The sequence below is a fragment of the Lissotriton helveticus genome, chromosome 8 (genome assembly GCF_964261635.1).
Source record: "Lissotriton helveticus chromosome 8, aLisHel1.1, whole genome shotgun sequence".
Classification (NCBI taxonomy): Eukaryota; Metazoa; Chordata; class Amphibia; order Caudata; family Salamandridae; genus Lissotriton; species Lissotriton helveticus.
Genome location: NC_136069.1, coordinates 1,573,358,781 through 1,573,376,351, shown reverse-complemented (window position 1 = coordinate 1,573,376,351; position 17,571 = coordinate 1,573,358,781). Strand labels below are relative to the sequence as shown.

General features: G+C 44.9%; 1 protein-coding gene across 2 annotated transcripts in view; it reads right to left on the bottom strand.

Annotated features, from left to right (window-relative positions):
- PGM2L1 (phosphoglucomutase 2 like 1) overlaps positions 1–17,571 on the bottom strand; it is a 579,912-nt gene that overhangs the window by 368,665 nt on the left and 193,676 nt on the right. For both annotated transcript variants that reach the window (XM_078658581.1, XM_078658582.1), the window contains one exon: positions 12,215–12,299. In XM_078658581.1, the coding sequence (XP_078514707.1) occupies positions 12,215–12,299 (85 nt within the window). The remainder of the gene's footprint in view (positions 1–12,214; positions 12,300–17,571) is intronic.

The window sequence follows — 17,571 nt, the reverse complement described above, 5'->3', positions numbered from 1 at the left end:
GGATGTCTCCAAAGTTCTGGGATTATTAGAGTCTTGGCCAGACAATTCAGATTTGTCCCTGAAACAGTTATCTGCAAAACTCACTATGTTATTTGCCTCATTTCATGTCGCCCAGTGTCTGATGTTCATGCTCTTGACCTAGCCAGTAGACATTTTTTCTCCCCATGGCGTTTTTTTTGTCATCTCCAGGAGGATGAAAGCCATGTCACGTTCAGTTGAGCATCCTGCTTTTCCTCATAATGAAAAGTTATGTGTTTTAAAATGTTTAAAAGTATACGAAGAACGTACTTTGGGTCATAGGGCCGATCCTTTAGGGCCTTTGCTTTCAGCTATACAGAAACCCTTCAGACCCTTTTCTGCGGCCACGTTGGCCCAGTGGGTGTGATGGGTTATGGCGGAAGCCGATATTGATATTGCTGTGTTTGGTGCACATTCGGCAAGAGGCGCTAGGGCGTCTAAAGCTTTTTTTATGGGTTCTCGTCTAAAAGACATTCTAAAAGCTGCAGACTGGTCTTCTGATTCAGTGTTAAAAGTGTTTTAATATGAGCCTATTACTCATGTTTCATCTGTGGTTGTTGGTCAGCTTTGAAACAGCATAATCTGAGCCTCCGTTCCTGCCATAGAATACAAAATTTTCCAGCATTCGTGACAAGAATTTTTGATTCCATTAAGGACACAGAGGCGAGGATTATCCCACCCGTTGAGACAGGTAAGGCTTACACCTGTCATATTGGCTTTTTATGCATATAGTTGTTTGTTTTCCCTCCCTGGTATTCTAGGGTTTTTGTCTTCTGTACTCAAACTTGTTTCTGATTTCAGGAGCAGAAATCGAAGCACATTTAATTCCAGGCGGCAGCAGGACTAGGTCTTCGCCTTGGATGTCGGGTTCCAGGTGGGAACCTTGTTGGAGTTGCCCTCCATTGAGAGTCAGGACAGTTATTTCTCTATTTAACTTGGGACTTTTTAGCTGCGTTTTGCAAAGAAAGCAGCAGTCAGGATGATGCCTTGTTAATTTGTATACTTTGGACTCAGTTTATTGGTTGTTACTGGAGGCGTGGTTCAAAGCCTCATGGGATATGTAGCGTGTTAACATATTTTTTTTCTATTTTACTGTGTTTTCATCTGCTGCTGTTGGAGTAGTAAAGAAATTGTTAGGCATAATTCTCACCTCCGTGTCCTTAATAGAATGAAAAATTCTTGTCACGAATGCTGGAAAATGTTGTTGTATTGTCCGTCTGTCGAACGCAGAGTATTAAGTTGTACTCCGTCTAATGATACACTTTAAAGCACAGAGCCACCAGTTATGTAAGGCTTCCAAAGCTGGCAGCAAAGGAGCAGCATGTAGCCCACCCTTTTTTTAAATAAACAATGTTGCGCTGCTGACTGGTAAGAGAGAGGCCTTACAATAAATAAAAGACCTCACATTACACCGTTTGATCATTTTCCCCCTTTATTTCTTTATCCCTATATTCCCTTCACTACTCGGTCTCTATTTTTATTTATTTTCCATTCTCATTCCTTCTTTCTTAATCTTGTCTCAGTCTCCCCTCCTTTCTTTTTTCAGTGTTTTCTTGTTTCACCTTTGCCGCAGTCTTTGCATCTTCTTTCTTTGTCTCTCCATTATTCATTTGCTCTTTTCTCTGCCAGGTTCTTTATTTCAATTCTCCTTTCAAATTTTCTTTTTTCGTCTTCTCCACCTCTTTTTCCATTCTCTTTCATTCTCTCGTAAAGAGCACTAAGCTTCCTAAATGAATCTCTTCATTCATTAATTTGCGTTTCATCATTGCCTCATATATTTCCCACTGGCATGGGGATGGCTGCAGAGACATGTTTACTTGTGGAGCGATATGAAATCTGAATGTACCTTTCAAAAGGTCTCGTCCTTAATGATGCTAGTTAAAATGCAGTATATATATGCTAAAGAAAAAAAACTGATTAGGCGTTGGTGTATCAGTGAGTACTTGGGCATTTACCCTAAGACAGCAAAAACTCTAGGGCTGGTTTTGCAGCTATCCCTTTTACCATTCCTACCACCATCAAAATGTATTGTTATTCTCGAGCCATTAAGGCTCTAGAAATCAGAGCAGCGTTATCCCATGCATTGCGTGACAGAGACTACAAACCCCAGTGAGAAAGTCACATTTCAGAAGGGACACAAATAAACAAATAAATATGGTCTAAAGAAAAATACTGGTTCTTGGAGATCCCACTTGTAAATCTTTACAGATGCAGCCCTCTTGACATGGGAGCAGTGTGCTCTATGTACCAGGACTGGTGTACTGAGCGAAGTGTTCAAATTGCTTGGCCTTTATGTACCCATATCTAATCCAATTCAATTCATAAAGCTTTATTCGGTGCATATGAAAATGACCATAAAAGCACATGAGATAAACACAGAAAAACAAATATTGCAATATTATACGAGATATACATATAGATTAAAACATCATGCTTTTCCTGGCATTAATAGATTTGTATAAAAATGTAGCAGTAAAAAAGCAAACATCAGGAGATTACATATTAAAAATTAATTTCATTGCATCATTAATAGAACGGAGTCCGTATTTAATAAACATAGGTTTTAAATAGGCAATACGAAGCTCATGTAGAATTTGCATATCATAAGAAAGTGCAATGTGCTCTGCTTAGATAGACCATCACATGGACAGTGTCCGGTCGGATGTTTTTTGAGGTGGGGAAATGCCACCAGGTGGTGTACCAACCCAAACCTAAGCCTAATAAGTACAAATCTATGAGATGGTCAAGTCACCTGGGATAAATATGATGGATAGCCTTCATTAACAATGTAATGGTTATAAAACAGGGTAGAAGACAATAACCCATTCCTAATTGCCCGCCTCTTAGTTCTGTACAATAGGAATATTGACTTCAGCTCACCTTTGGGTATTGCGGCAGCAGCACGCGGATCAACCGATATATTTATGTCAAAAATTTCCAAAAAACTATGGACAATATATTTTAACCAGGGAATTTTTAAGTATTTGTCTAATGCGAGACAGTCCTCTAAACCTGATCTATTAAAAGCTGTATCCTCCTTTAGCCAGATGGATCTCCAAGTCATAAGGGGCATAAGAGATATCAAATCTGACAAGTAGTTAATCCCCAGTTCTCTATGGACTAACTCAGTTGGAGCAGAAACAGGCACGCATAAAAGCTTTTTGAGGAAAGAATTTTCCTCCGTTTGCAGACAGCTATCAGAATGGTATCCCCATACTCCGGCCTCGTATAAGGCGATTGACACATCTGGCTTGGTAGATCTGCAACATATCCCTGATATGTCTATCGGCGATCTTGGCCGCGAATCTAAAAACCCCGTGAGCACTTTTAGCCATCTTATTACAGACGTTAGTAAATTCATTAGACCATGATCTATCTTTTGTGAAAGTTATTCCCAAATAGCAGAATTTATCTACATGTAGCACTTTTTGACCGTCTATAAAAAGTGCATTTGACCTCTTTCTACTTGCCCCGCAGGTCATGGAGTGAGTTTTTCCTTTATTGATAACCAATTTCCTGTCCTTAATAAAAACTGAAAATCTATCAATCAATCGTTGTAAACCGATAGGGGTCCTAGACAGTAGCACAGCATCGTCCGCATATAACAATACCGGCACTTCGACCCCATTAACCTGGGGGCATCGGCGTTAATTGTTTATTAATGAAATCGATGTAGTTTTAAAAACTAAGTAAAAAGCAGGGGGGGCAAGGACACAGCCTTGTCTAATACCCCTTTTAACACTAAATTTAGGGATACACTCTCCTTTAACGCCGTAGCGCACGCTAGTTTGTAATTTTTCGTAGAGCCGGGTCAAAAAGGAAATTATACCCTCCGGGGCCCCAAGCTGTAACAGGGTTGACCATAGGATGGAATTGTCCACCAGATCGAAAGCACTACTTAAATCTGCAAAGCAGAGGTATAGAGAACCCTGTTTGGCCTGGGTGTATTTCCCGATAAACAGATCTAAATTTATACATTGATCGAGTGTGCCCCGGCCTTTCCGGAAGCCATATTGGGTACTTGCAAAGGTCCCATTAGCCTCCGCCCATTCTTCCAACCTTACCAGCAGTACTCTACTCATGATTTTAACTGAGGAGTCTAACAGGGAGATGGGGCCATAGTTTTTTACGTGTGACCTATCCCCCTTCTTGTGAATCGGGATTATAATGGACTCTCCCCATGTCATGGGGGCCCCGCTGCATACCGCTGCGTTGAATACAATTGTTAATATAGGGCTCCAAAGCGCCGGAACGGCTTTATAGACATCTATAGGGACCCCATCCGGCCCTTGAGCCTTTCCCCCCTTACTAGCACGGATGCCTAGTTCTACCTCCGCTACAGTAATATCCAAAGGCAGAATCGGCCAGGAGCTACGGTTAGTTTCATAAGAATAATCGGATTTAAATATAGAGGAGAAATGGGATACCCACCCCTCACTAGAGACATTAGAAATAAGCTCAGGGATAGAATCATCCTTAAGGAAGGGAGAGTTGACCGTAGCCCAAAAGAGGGTACAATTGGACAGTTCCGCAGCCTGTGTTAATGTTTCCCAGGCCTGCTGTTGCAGCTCTCCCTTTCTACGTTTCAGGGCAAATTTGTAATCTAGTCTCAACTGGATGATCAATTTATGTTTGTTCACTAGGCCTTATCGTCAATGCATGTTTTAATTCAGTCAAGAGTGTGGTACAGGTATGGTCAAACCATCCCAATCTATGGTTGGATTTCACTTTACCAGGCCTAATGAATATAGCATCTATATATTTATTAATGCCATTAAAATTATCTAAAACCCGGTCTTGATCGTTATCATTGTTTAGGATAAAATTAATTTCTCCTAAACTCCCTTTAACGTTGGAACTTAGTAATTCCTCGGATTTTTCGCCTTTCCACCTCAGTCTCACACCGCTCGGCCTATGTGGTTTAATGTTCACCACCGTTCTCCCAGGGTGAACAGTACTACCTCCCCAAATTGTGGTTTCTTGGATGATACAATTATGGTCACTCAATGAGGTGACTTCAATCCTAGGGGCCAAACAATAAGGGACAATATTAGAAGACACAATGACATGGTCAATGATAGAACTGGAGTTCCTACTCATAAGCGTAGGAACAATCTGGCCATTTTCATCATTTAAATATTGTAGAATTTCCAGATCATGTTCTCCCATAAATTTATTAGGAAACTTGCCATAAATATTATGGCGAAAATGCAGGTCATCTATTCAGTGTTACTTTTGACCCCACAGACCTTTTGGGTAGACATTTCACAGATCGGGATATTAAAATAGCCTACCCAAATAAAATCAAAGGAAACATTTGATTCTGCAATCAAGTTCTCAATAGCAGCGGCCAAGTCCTTCACTACTTGCTGTCTGGTATTATCAAAGATGTTATTATAAAAATTAAGTAGAAGTACATTACAACTGTGCTTCTCATGCAAACAGAGAATCTGTACATGGGCCCCCACACTCCGATACCTCTCCACAATCAGAGGCTGATTAATAGAAACTAATATCAAAAGACCACCTTTGGCTCTACCTGACACATAACCCTGTGCTAATAAATTATATGAAACAAAACCCTCGTAGTTAACTAGATCAGTACACCATGTTTCTTGAAAACAAATAATATTGTGTGAATTGATTAAATTCATCCAGCCCAAAGTATCACCGTTAGAGTTCAACCCAGCGATATTCCAGCTAACGATAGATACCCCATTTTTGTCACAGATGCCGATCATTACTGGGGTGGGAACTTCTGGTTGTACGTCCCCTACACTTCGATCATTATCTTGTCTACCCCTTTCATCTACAACCATACTTAGGTTGGCTGTGTGCAAAAACCCGGGGTCTTCAGATAATTCCCATTCTTTATCAACCTGGCTAGTGGGCACCGCCTCTGTGCTGATATAACAATCAGGGTTAAGTCAATCGTTAGCATTTAGGGTACTTAGGGCTTGGTACCGATTTAACACAGGTACCTCGAACACGGGATATGGATCAATACGTCTGATGGGGGCAAAAAAACCTCTCATCTCTATCAGTGGGTTCATGAATAATATGACTATAGAAAAAACCAAGTGGGCGTAAACTAATACCTTTATCAGAGTATGGTAATGAGGCCGCTTCTATCAGGGTAGTTGCAGCATGGTGAGGGTTTTTAAAGTTAACAATAATACAGTCACCCTCAACACTCTTTCTGGAATTACCAATCCAATTGACCCTTCTGGTGGTGAGGATCTGATTAGAATAATTCAAAGGGAACCCACGTTGTCGATTGAGCCAGAACACCGTTTTATTTTTAAGAGAATCATATGATTCCGGCTGATTCTGGTTCCTATTCTGTTCCAGGGGTGGTACATTTGTTAAGACAGCCACATACGGAGCACAATCGGGAGGTAAATTGATAGTGTGACTCCGCTTGACTTCGATGGTTGTCTGGCCACTCTTGGATTCTACTGCTACCAGGTTCTTCTTACCACTAGTAGATTGGGGATTATGCTCACCTGCTACTATCTTATCCATCTCCCGAATACATTGGGCCACAGGATTCGGTATATCTGGAACAACATTACCTACCATGTATCCTTCCGCTGCTTCCCTTGAGCTTTTTACCAGTTCGCTATGGGCAGATAATTGACCACCTAGCCTAGAGACTTCTCTAGAAAGGGAGTCTAGCTTTTCGGACAAAGGTTTAATTAAGCTTTCTATTTTAGCACCAATGATATTCAATAATTGCTCAATTTGACAGTCATTTAATGTTATTATACTATGGTAATCTGTTTGCTCCGCTCAACCTGATACGGTTGTGGGCAGTGTTTTGGCTCCCTTATTGCTATTATTTCCACCTCGTTTTGTTTGAGCCTTTCTACAGCCCCTCCTAGTTTTAGGAGCTGGTGACCTTTGGGTTGAAGTATTTGATATATCGGCCAGTATGGTTGGTGTTATTGATATTTGGGCTGAGGCCTTCGGAGACGTACTAGCTAAGTTACTAGACTCCCTACTTACTACTAGTGATGGAGTTAAGGGCAATGGTGGCAAGCTACCTGGACCCAATGAAAGTCGCCGTTCTGTTCTGTCAATCTCATTGTTGATTACATTTACTGCTCTCACCAGATAATTATCGAGCGTTGCACTAGCGTGCACAAGGGGTTTTTATTTCCCTTCCGCTTTGATATGGTTGCAGGAGATAACAAAACACAAATTACTTGCAAATGTACACGAAGCTGATATGATTGAAATGCTAAAAAGAGGGCCAAAATACCTCAAAAAGTTAAAATTGGGAGTGTGATCATCAAGTCCACTACAAAAGGTACATCGACCCTTTACCTAGACTGAAGTGGCACTAGTAAGTCTTACTTCATTGCTGTGGCGATGTCCTGATTTGAGAAAAAAGACCAAAGGCTCTGGCCCAGCCTCATTATTATTATTATTATTATTTATTTTTGTAAAGCGCGTAGTCACCAAGAGGTATCCCAGCGCTGGTAGACCCTGTCTCCTAAGTGCGAAAGGACGGGGGGGGAAATAAGAAGGGGGGGAAATAGAAGGGGCAGAACAGTCAGGAATATGGCATCCGTCTCAGACGGCCTCAGACGGCCCGCCCTTTGCCCGGGCTTAGCCCGGCGCCCGCGCGCGTCCCGCGGGGCGGGATGGGAGTTCTGAGTTAATACCCCACCGGTGTCATGGGGGAGGGGCTGCTGGTGTCGGGGTCCTCCTCGCGATTATGAGCTGTGTAGTCCCTGGCCCCGCTGCCCTGCCGCCACAGGTCACAAGCGCTGGATTTACTGAAGCGTCTCCCACGGAGTGGGAGGCGCGAAACGCTGAAAAAGCCCCCAGTATCAGGGGGAAGGGCTGCTGGTCTCGGCGTCCTCCTTGCGGTTATGGGCTGTGTAGTCCCTGGCCCCGCTGCCCTGCCGCCACAGGTTACGAGCGCTGGGTTTACTGAAGCATATCTAATCCATTTATTAGGGAGTCACTCAGAGTGTTTTTCACTGATCAGAGTAGCTGTCATGTTGGTGACCCCTGGTCTGGGGTATCCTGCCTGGTCGGACTTCCTCCTCTACAATCAGGCGCAGTTCTACTGTTGAGTACCATACCTGCTGTAGTTATCTTTTGTGGGAGACCTCACTACTGCTGATCACCTCTTTTGAAGCAGTAGAACAGGGAAGGCAGACAACACCAGTGCTTGGGACACGTGGCTGCTACTAGCTACTATGATCCCAGTGGCCAACTAATTTGAGGTGAGGGTGGTGGTACAAGAGAGTCACCCTGAGCCAGTGTGAAAAGAGCCTGGACAGGGCTTTTCTCTTCTACAGCCTGTAAATTGCCATTTACTGTTTGGGTGTCGCTTTCCTCGGTTTATATGATATGTCCCGGTCGGCACTTGTGTTGTCACAGAGCCACACATACAGGGTCCTTGTGTTTGCTTACGTTCATCTGTTTTGTTGTAGCCCATACAGAATGGCAAGCATTGCCACAATCTACCTCGCTCTATTCTCCATTTAACCCTTTACCTTGAGGTAATTATACCCCCCCACCCCCACTCCCCGTACAGTGTCAAGAATAAAGCAACCCTTTATCCAGATGACTAGAATATGTAAATCCCACTGTTTAGGCCAGCAAAATTAGTTTTCGATCTGATTTTGCCACTGCTAAAATCCTTTCCCTGCCCTCGATTATGGTTTTCCGGTTACTTTTGAGTGAAACTATTACGTTCGTGGGAAAACTGGGTCAAATGAAGTCTCGTGTTACTTTATTATTACAAGTTAATTCTAAGCAGAAGGGTGTTTGTAAAGAGGTCTGTATATGAACGAGGAAGGTAGAGTAAGGAGTACACATCTTTGGCGTGGTCAAGGTTTACATTTAAAAATGTCATTTATTAATTAATTTCCCTCAGAAGTGCCAAACTTTAGTCCAACTCAATTAACTGTTGATGATGAAACAGCAGGCGCCTTACACTTCTAGAAAGTTTTGCACACGAATTGTGGTTTAAATTAAATACATTAGAAGGGTCAGAAGTGGATACAAACAGATGTCCCAAATGGCGCCTGGAGGTATACAAAAATACCTTCTAAGAAAAGACGGGTTATAGAGGCCACCCACGGCGAAGTCATTGCCCAGCCTTCAAGGTCCTGGCTATTTACCCAAGAGTAAAGGTCTTGTTCAAAGGAACACTTTGGTGAGGAACACTGGAGAGAGGAGTAAGGATTGAAGCTCCATTAAAAACGCACTTCTGTTTGTAAAATAGAGACCAAACTTGGAAAAATCCCAAAGGTCAGCAGTCATATGGAAAAAAAGACCCATCTCAAGATACTAAGAGACCCTGTAAGGCTACATTGCCTACAAGGTCCTATCTAAAGGTGGTTTTGAATACAGAGGAGTTAGTAGACGTGGAGCTTCTCACTTTAGAATCCATCAGTATTTTTCGAGATCAATCCATATATTGCTCAGCTCACCTGTTCGAGCCCGGTATAAATAGCACGCAAGTCTCACAGAACACTTTTGCAGCAACGCTGAGATTAATATGGAGAAATACAATCTGTATAATTTGAGTTTAGTGGAGGAAGTTGGTGATCCAGTTGCAAAAGTCAATAGTGATCCCAATTTAGATGCAGAGTAGTTTGGAAGGATGGTGGCATCATCACTTCGTAGTGCCAACTGAGACTATGGGAGGATTCTCTAGGCTGGGAGGCACACAAGGTAGGGAGTAGTAATATTAAGAGGACTAATAATGTCTTTTTTTCCTGAGACCCTACATTTGTCTTTTTTCATTTATTATTTAGGCAAAGGGTGATATACTGCAGGAGGGCACACACAATCGTGTTCCTCTCTTCGAATGTGAATGGGCCGAGAGGGAAAAAAATAAGAGACCGCTTTTTTCAATATATCCATTGTACTTACTGACAAGTAAATCTATTGCATTAAATGCACTTTATCATGCCCACATGCACGATCTACTTTTTAAGGGCAAATAGTTTTCAAGAGGTGATCAGTTCTACTCAAACTAGTATTATTAAAGGTGTAGCCATCTTACATAAGCAAGGATGGGTTACATATTTTGCACCTTGAAATAGACTATTCGAGAACACGGAGTATAGACAAGATAAGACTGCTGTCCACTACATGTTAGGTTGCCTCCTTTAATGGTCCCAATAGCGGCGCTCCACATCCGTTTTTAGTTAATTTGTTGGATTACCCATCACCTATTAGAATAAGGGAGATCTTCACACATTATTTGACAAAGTGCTGGCTAGATCTACATCGCGCCCAACTATTAATATCCTGACAGCGGGGACAGCATTGTTGAAATAACTAAATAATTAAGACTGTGCGACATTTAGAGAATTGGCTGCAGCCAAAGAGTTCATACAGTGGAGTGGAGACAGTACATATCCCTGTCCATATCGCTGGTCATTCTGCTATTGGTTTAACAGGGGGTTTTCCTTTAAGGTGTGGGACTTCAGAATGGACTTTAGATAGAAAACGTCTGCAGATCCCTGAAATGTCGTTTCAGATTTAAAGTTTTTCAGAAGATTTTTTCGGAACCAATGTTGGTTCAGCCCCATGCAGGACTGATTTAAGGCATGTTTCGGAGGTATGTTAACGAAGACTGCTAGACATAGATCCGAGGAGAAATGACCAGAAAATGATATGCTTGCATCATACAGCAAATACATATCTGCAAAACAGAAAGAAAACTCTATAATCAATGGCTACTAAAAGTTAGCATTAGCTATTCAGGAAAAGGATTATCAATTCAAAATCGAACAAGCAGTTACCAGGAATTTCAACATGGGAAGTGCAGTAGGGCCCTGCTAGACTGGAAGGCAAGATCCGAAACATTCAGCAATTATAGTAAGGAGCTAATGGACCAAGCTAGTTATTTGCCGATCTCTGCGATGAAGGCGACCGAGTCGCCGTTCGGTGACTTTTTTCAGATTTTATTTAAAGATGTCTTTCGAGGTGAGCCCTTTCTGAATATGTACTTAGTTGAACTAGAATTGAAGACGTACATTAGATCAGCTGTTACGTTAAAATTCACTTTTTCCAGAGTAAAGTAGCGAAACTACATCCCATTTGAAGCCTGGAACAGCCACAGACCCGAACGGGAGCAGAGGATTAACATACCGCTTTAGAGATGATCCTGCCAACGTGTACATATCCCATGTAATGGCATACTGACGTAAGCTGATAATATACCTCTTTAATGGAATAATGTGATTATTTCACTGACTTTCAAGCCCAATAAAGATCCTAGACACAGTGAATCTTATAGGATTGTCTCTTTGCTCAATTGCGACAGTAAGATCTCTTCAGGTACATCGGCAAGGAGGTTATCTAAGGTTGTCGGGGGAATCCAAAGGGAGGAACAAAAGATTTTTATTCTGGGGCAGCATCTTCACGACTCAACATACCAGGTTGTAGACTTAATCAAGAGTTGCCCAAGAATGTTCCTCTGGTGATTTACACTTTGGATGTGGCTAAAGACTTTGATAAGGTTAACTGGACATACTTATGGCAGGAACTTACGGGATATATTAACGGCCCTCTATTATACATCTCTCAGCATATGCTCGGACCTCCTACTCAGTCAGCCCAGACCATGCACTTCAATGAACCTTACTCTCCATTTTACATATGTAAGTCTGTTCTAATGTTCTTAATGTTAACTACCCGCTGCCTTATCTCCTCTTTACTCCATTTGTTACCCTCTGCCCTCCGTTCAGTCGGCTTTCTTTGGCCTTACCCTCTGATGCCAGAGAGTCAATCCATTGTGGTGGTGGCAGGAGAGCCAGCCAAACTAAGCTCATCTCCTGCCCTACGTTGTTTGAACTTCCACCGCATGCTGCTACCAGTTTTGGTTCAATACTATAAGGCATATGTGGCATGTTTCCCGCCTTCTCTCCAGTTAGATTTATGTCCCCCCTTAATCCTTTTACCCCAAAAAACTGACCCCCAACTCCTTGATTTCCCGACTCTTAGAGCAGACTCTTCATCATAAGAAATACCAACCTGGTATATTGTAATGTTATTGCTTCGCAAGATTTATGTGTAGAACTCTCATAGAAGATCCTGTGCGTATGTATATTGTGTTTTTACTGAAATTCAAATGTATTTAAAACAAATGAAAAGAAGAATAACCTATAGACGGATGCCTTTAATATACATGACATGTAAGGAAAAGAAAGAATCTTACCACAAACGGTGTAGGAACATATCTTGAAAACAAAAAGACGGGTACACCTTTACCGAGGAACACAGCAGCTGCAAGCTTTGCAAGCCTTTAAAGTAAAACGGAGAAAACAGAGTTTAAATAATAAACAATGCTATGTTGTGGAGAATATGCAGTGCAAACTGTAATAAACAAATACTTTTACTAGTAAGTTCACATATGCTCACCCACCTCCCTGGAATATGTATTTAATGTACATATTTGCTTACTTTACATTTTAAATGCGTGGCCATTGCGGTGTACTATTTCTAGTTCCACTAACATGTGCACCAGATGTGCGAAAAACAATCTACCAATGCAGCCGATGGCCAGGCAAATCGCTACAGAGAAGTGTAGTCACAACACCTTGTGACGCGAAAAACTTCTTCGTAGGAAAACAAACTGTAAATATCCGAGACCAACACTAGATGGCAGGAGTATGCAGAGCATGAAGCACAAATAGATGATTTTAGGGTAAGTGACAGAATCCATTCTTAGCACATGTGCCTACAGATGCACATGCTCTGCATAAACTGTTAAGCAGTTTTCCCCTGGAGATGGCTAGTCAATGGATGGTGCAGATGCCTGAAATAAAGTTCTGAGCATGATCTTTCCAACGCCTGCCTATTGCTGTGCTAGGACGTCCACACAGTAGTGTTTAGTGAACGTGTGTGGAGTTGACCATGTGGCTGCCTAGCATATGTCCGCTATGGAAATGTTGCCCAGAAAAGCTGTAAAAGCACCCTTTTTCTTAGTGGAATGCGGTCTTGGAGGGACTGATGATGTACTTCCTGGCTTGTTGTAACATGTCTGGATACATTTAACTATCCTCTAGTAATACTTGCTTTGCATATTGTAACACACAACTGTTGTGTGTTACAGAAAGGTTTATTTCTAGCAATATAAAACCTTAGTGCACTTTTTACATCTAGTGTATGAAGAGCTCTCTCTGCTACGGAGTGTAGAATGCCGCTGGCAGCGCAACACGAAGGGGAGCATGGGCGGACAGCGCCCTAGTCCCACACATCGGGCGAGCGGAGCCTGAAGCGCGCCCCCCCGGCCAACAGCCAATGGGGAGGGCTCTCCGGGGGACGGGGGAGGTGCTTCCGGGGGATATGTACAAGCCCAGCAACTGGCTCGGCCTTTCTTTCCCGCGCCTAGTCCTAGGCTGCTCTGCGCTGTAAACTCTGCGCTGATGATGATGATGATCCCGCGTTTCGGGCGCTGTTCCGTCGTCGTCCGGTTGGGGATCGTCGTCCGTTCGAGGTGAGTGCCACGCTCTCCCCCCCCCCCCCGCCCCGTCCTTGGGTAAAGCCCAGGTTGCACAGGGGCCTGTGGCTGGATGCCACGGGGGGGGGGGGGGGGGGGGGGGGGGAGTATTGACCCTTAGGCCTGGGATTTTGTAGCACGATGGCGTGTGCTGCATCCTCTTCTTTCTCGGTGCCCTCTTGTGTCCGAGGCTACCCGTGCGATGTCGGCTTGCCCCCTCCCGTTATAGGCACCCATAGCTGAGAGGGCAGGGTCTGAGCCTGGCGACCGCTTGACGCCCCGTGATTCAGAGCAGTTGCGAGGCAGCCCGGCGCTGTCTGCGCGCCACACTGCAGCTTCCATCGGGCCGTGCACTGCGATTGAGACCTGTTGCCCTGTGCCCTCGGCTTGCTTTCCTTGGGAGTTTCAGGGCGCTGGGGGGGGGGGGGGCTTCGGGGTGATTTGGCAGGCTGTTTCTCGGAGCCACGAGGTGCCTGAGCGGACTGCTGCGGGCAATTGAGCCGTGGGCCACGCGCCCCGGAGTCCGCCGCTTGGGCCGTTGTGCCACACCTCTAAAATTTGAATTGTTTGATTCACGAATGAGGATTGCGGCGTTTGTGGTGAGCGGAACGCGTTGCCTTTTAGCGCGAGAACAGCTTCAGGGAAGCATGTAGGGAATAACAAACTATAGTTTGGGGAAGTAGATAACGAGTGGGAGTAGATTCCGGCACGACAGGAATCAAGGTGCTAAGGTGCCGTACGTCCCTCGACCTGAGAGTACGCTCAGGTCAAGGTAGGCTGTTAAAAATACCAGCGGGTCCACTCAGCCCATCATCCTCCGAGGTCGATAAAACGAGGACGATTGGTTGGGTTACGATAAACAATAGTTATTCAGTGCCCTGAGACCCATGGCTGATAAGTGCGCCTTACAAATACATGCAATAATTATTTTGTGTTATGGCGGGCAAAATGAGGGCCGCCGCCATCAGCAGTCCTTTGTCCTCAGCCCTTCGGATGCCCGGGGCTCTGTTCTTCGGTAATCAGTCATCGTTAGTAACCTCGGTGTTACTGAATGTCAGGGTTGATCCAGGGGGGGGGGGGGGTTGCGGGCGCTCTTGCTGTCCTCGTCCCCGCTTTTCCCGTTGGGGCTCTCATTTGACTACCCGGCATGGAGGGGTCATCTGGTGTGGGGGGGGGGGGCATCAGAGGGTGCGGGCCGGCATCGTCGCCGCTTGCGCTCCGCTCGCTGCCGTAGTTAGGTGAGTTGCCGGATTGGTAATTTCACGGAGCTCGATACCGCAATGCACTAATGTAGGGTTTGCACGGTGGTATTCGGGTGATGGTTGCTTTGCATGCATCTCCCGGTCCTGGTGTTTTTGGGACGGGGAGGGCACAATGGCGCCACGATGGAGCGAACTCCAGCAGTACCCTTCAGGGGTTTCTCCATCTCCTTGTCCGAACTCGGTCACCAAGCCGAGGGACGTTGGTAACGGCAGCATCGGCACTATGGGTGCGTGTCTCTTTCTTTGCGCCTTTGCTAGCCGGCGCGTCTCAACATTGTTCAGGCAAGTCGTGTTGGTGCTACGCGGCTCGCATGTTTTGTTTGCCCATCATGGGTGTCCTCCACTCCCGTGTTAGACCTCCGGGAGTCAATTTGACACAGCGCAGTTCGTGTGTTTTCCGACATTGCTGCTACGGTTGGCATAACTGCTATGTAGAGGTTGTTAACGTTTTGCAGGTCCGGCCTGGGCACACCTTATTCACCGTTCCGGCGCCATGCTTCCTGGGGTCACGTACTCACGCTTTTAATATAGGGGACACATTTGAGGTGTCCATCATTGGTGGGTGAAAGTTTGCTCTGCGGGCCAGGGAGGGGAGCGTCCATGCCGCCTCGTTGCAGAGTGGGGGACCGTGGAGGATTTCAATTCGCTTGGGGCGTGTGTTTCAATTTGAGGAAATGTCCCGGTTTTGGCTTAAAAGTTTGGCACCCTACAGTAAAATACTTTAGTTATATTGGTTCCCCTTCCTCCCATGAGTTTCCCTCGCAGCTGCCATTGTATGAGGCTATACTTCTTCTGGCGCAATTCTTTAGGATGGCGCAGGACTTAGGGCAGCAATCCTATTAGCCGCCCTCGAGAGGAAGCAAATGTTTTCTAATAGCAGTTATTAAGTTATTGGCTTCACAGCATTTCGGTTGTAAGTCTATCTTTTGCAAGATGGTCTTCATTTATTAAATGTTCATGAAACGTGACTGTGGCTCGGTTGGACAGACGTGATTGATTGTATTTCCACCTAAAGCATGTGTCCCGCTTTGTTGTGTGCGGCGCTCGAGTCTGAATGCTCTGTCCTTAATATAATATTATAGAGGTTTATCGTTAGTCTACTCATTGCTATCCATATTATCGACCTCAGGAGGGTGAAGGTATGTGAGAGTCGACTGGGCACTGGGTGGGGTGGGATCCCGCCGCCATTGCCGGCCACGCGGTGCGCTCGTCACTGGAATGGTGATCACATTGTGGACGGGAACGCATGAACCCAGCATGCAGCTGGATCTCACAGAGGATGCCAGGGTCAGCATCTGGGTCAAGGAAACTCCGTGGCTTGATAGCTGATTTTTAGCCCCCTCGCCAAATGAAAAGCACATTGTACATTGCAAAATGTACAACAGCTCATACCACCCCTGTAATACCTTCTCTCTGTCGCACGGCTCTAGCAGACAGCTAAAGCTGTCTCTATCCAGACCACAAAAGGAAAACGCCACAGGCAAAGAACCTTTGCTGTGCGTGCTGTGACTGACAATGTTTATTACTTTCAACAGCGCATTCCACGTTGATGGCATGCATTCTGTGCTGAATACTACTATGTCCCAGTTTTGTTGAAAAGTTGCCAGGCAACCCTGAGTCGGGTTAGGAGGGAATACGGATGCGCAGGGCGCTCTAAAACTGAACATTGATAAGAAGTGTCATTGAAACAAGCTGGTATTATCCAAACCCTGGATTGTGGGTAACGACGCGCCACCTTCCTCCACGCGCGCTTATGTTCATGACACAAGGCTGTTTGAAACAAGCTGGTATTATCCAAACCCTGGATTGTGGGCAACGACGCGCCACCTTCCTCCTCGCGCGCTTATTTTCATGACACAAGGCTGACGTCTGTACATTGAGCATACTTCTTTCTGGCTCAGCTGCGCCGGGGATTTTTCCAGGTTGGATAGGTGTGCAAGTGTTCCTTTCATAGCCTGTGACCAACATTCATCCGGCATTTTCGCGTCCCCTTGTGTATTGTCACGTACCAGTCTCCAATAAGTAAAACATACGGAGAGTGCACAATGCAGTTGTTCCTCTCATGTTTAACAAAATACGGGATAAGTACCTGTTTTAATTCACACTGTTATCGTCGGTAAAATGAGCAGAACCATATAATGACAGAAACATGTCCGGGTGAAATGCTCCCTGCTGATGGGGTCATACAGCTGTAAACTTCTGACCGCCATGTAAGCGAAATGTAACACAGCACCCCAATTGTGAAGGGGGCACCAAGCGGAAAACCTCTCGAGTGCGGTCCATAATTTGACGTTGCATTTCTTCACTCGACGAATATGTTCTTCTCGTATCGCACCGATGCAAGGCAGTTTAAAAAAAAAAAAAAAGAAAAAAACTGGGCATTACGTGGCTTCCTCAATTGGAGCAGGGCAGGGCGCACACTTCTGCAGAGCGCTCAACAGCGAAGTCTGCGAGGCTGCCCTGGGGTGGTGCTAGATCTGGCCGCCATTACCGGCCACGAGTTTTGCCATATCCGGCCGCCATTCCCGGCTATGCAGCATTGCTGGTTCTTAGTTACTCTTTTGGGCCTTCCCTTCGATACGGGTTTCTCTTCGATACGGGTTCCGACACTGCCGCGTATTTTCAAATGTATCATTGGGGGAGAGGATCGGGCTCTCATTCGGCGGAATTGTCTGCGAACGCATTCCATTGTTGTATAGGCAGTATCGCTCTGGGCTGCCTTCGGCAAGCGTCTGTTCGGGAAGGGCTAGCGTTCCACGGTAGTGTAATTGCGTAAGCGCTTCAATGCCTAGTCAAGAAACATAAGCGCTA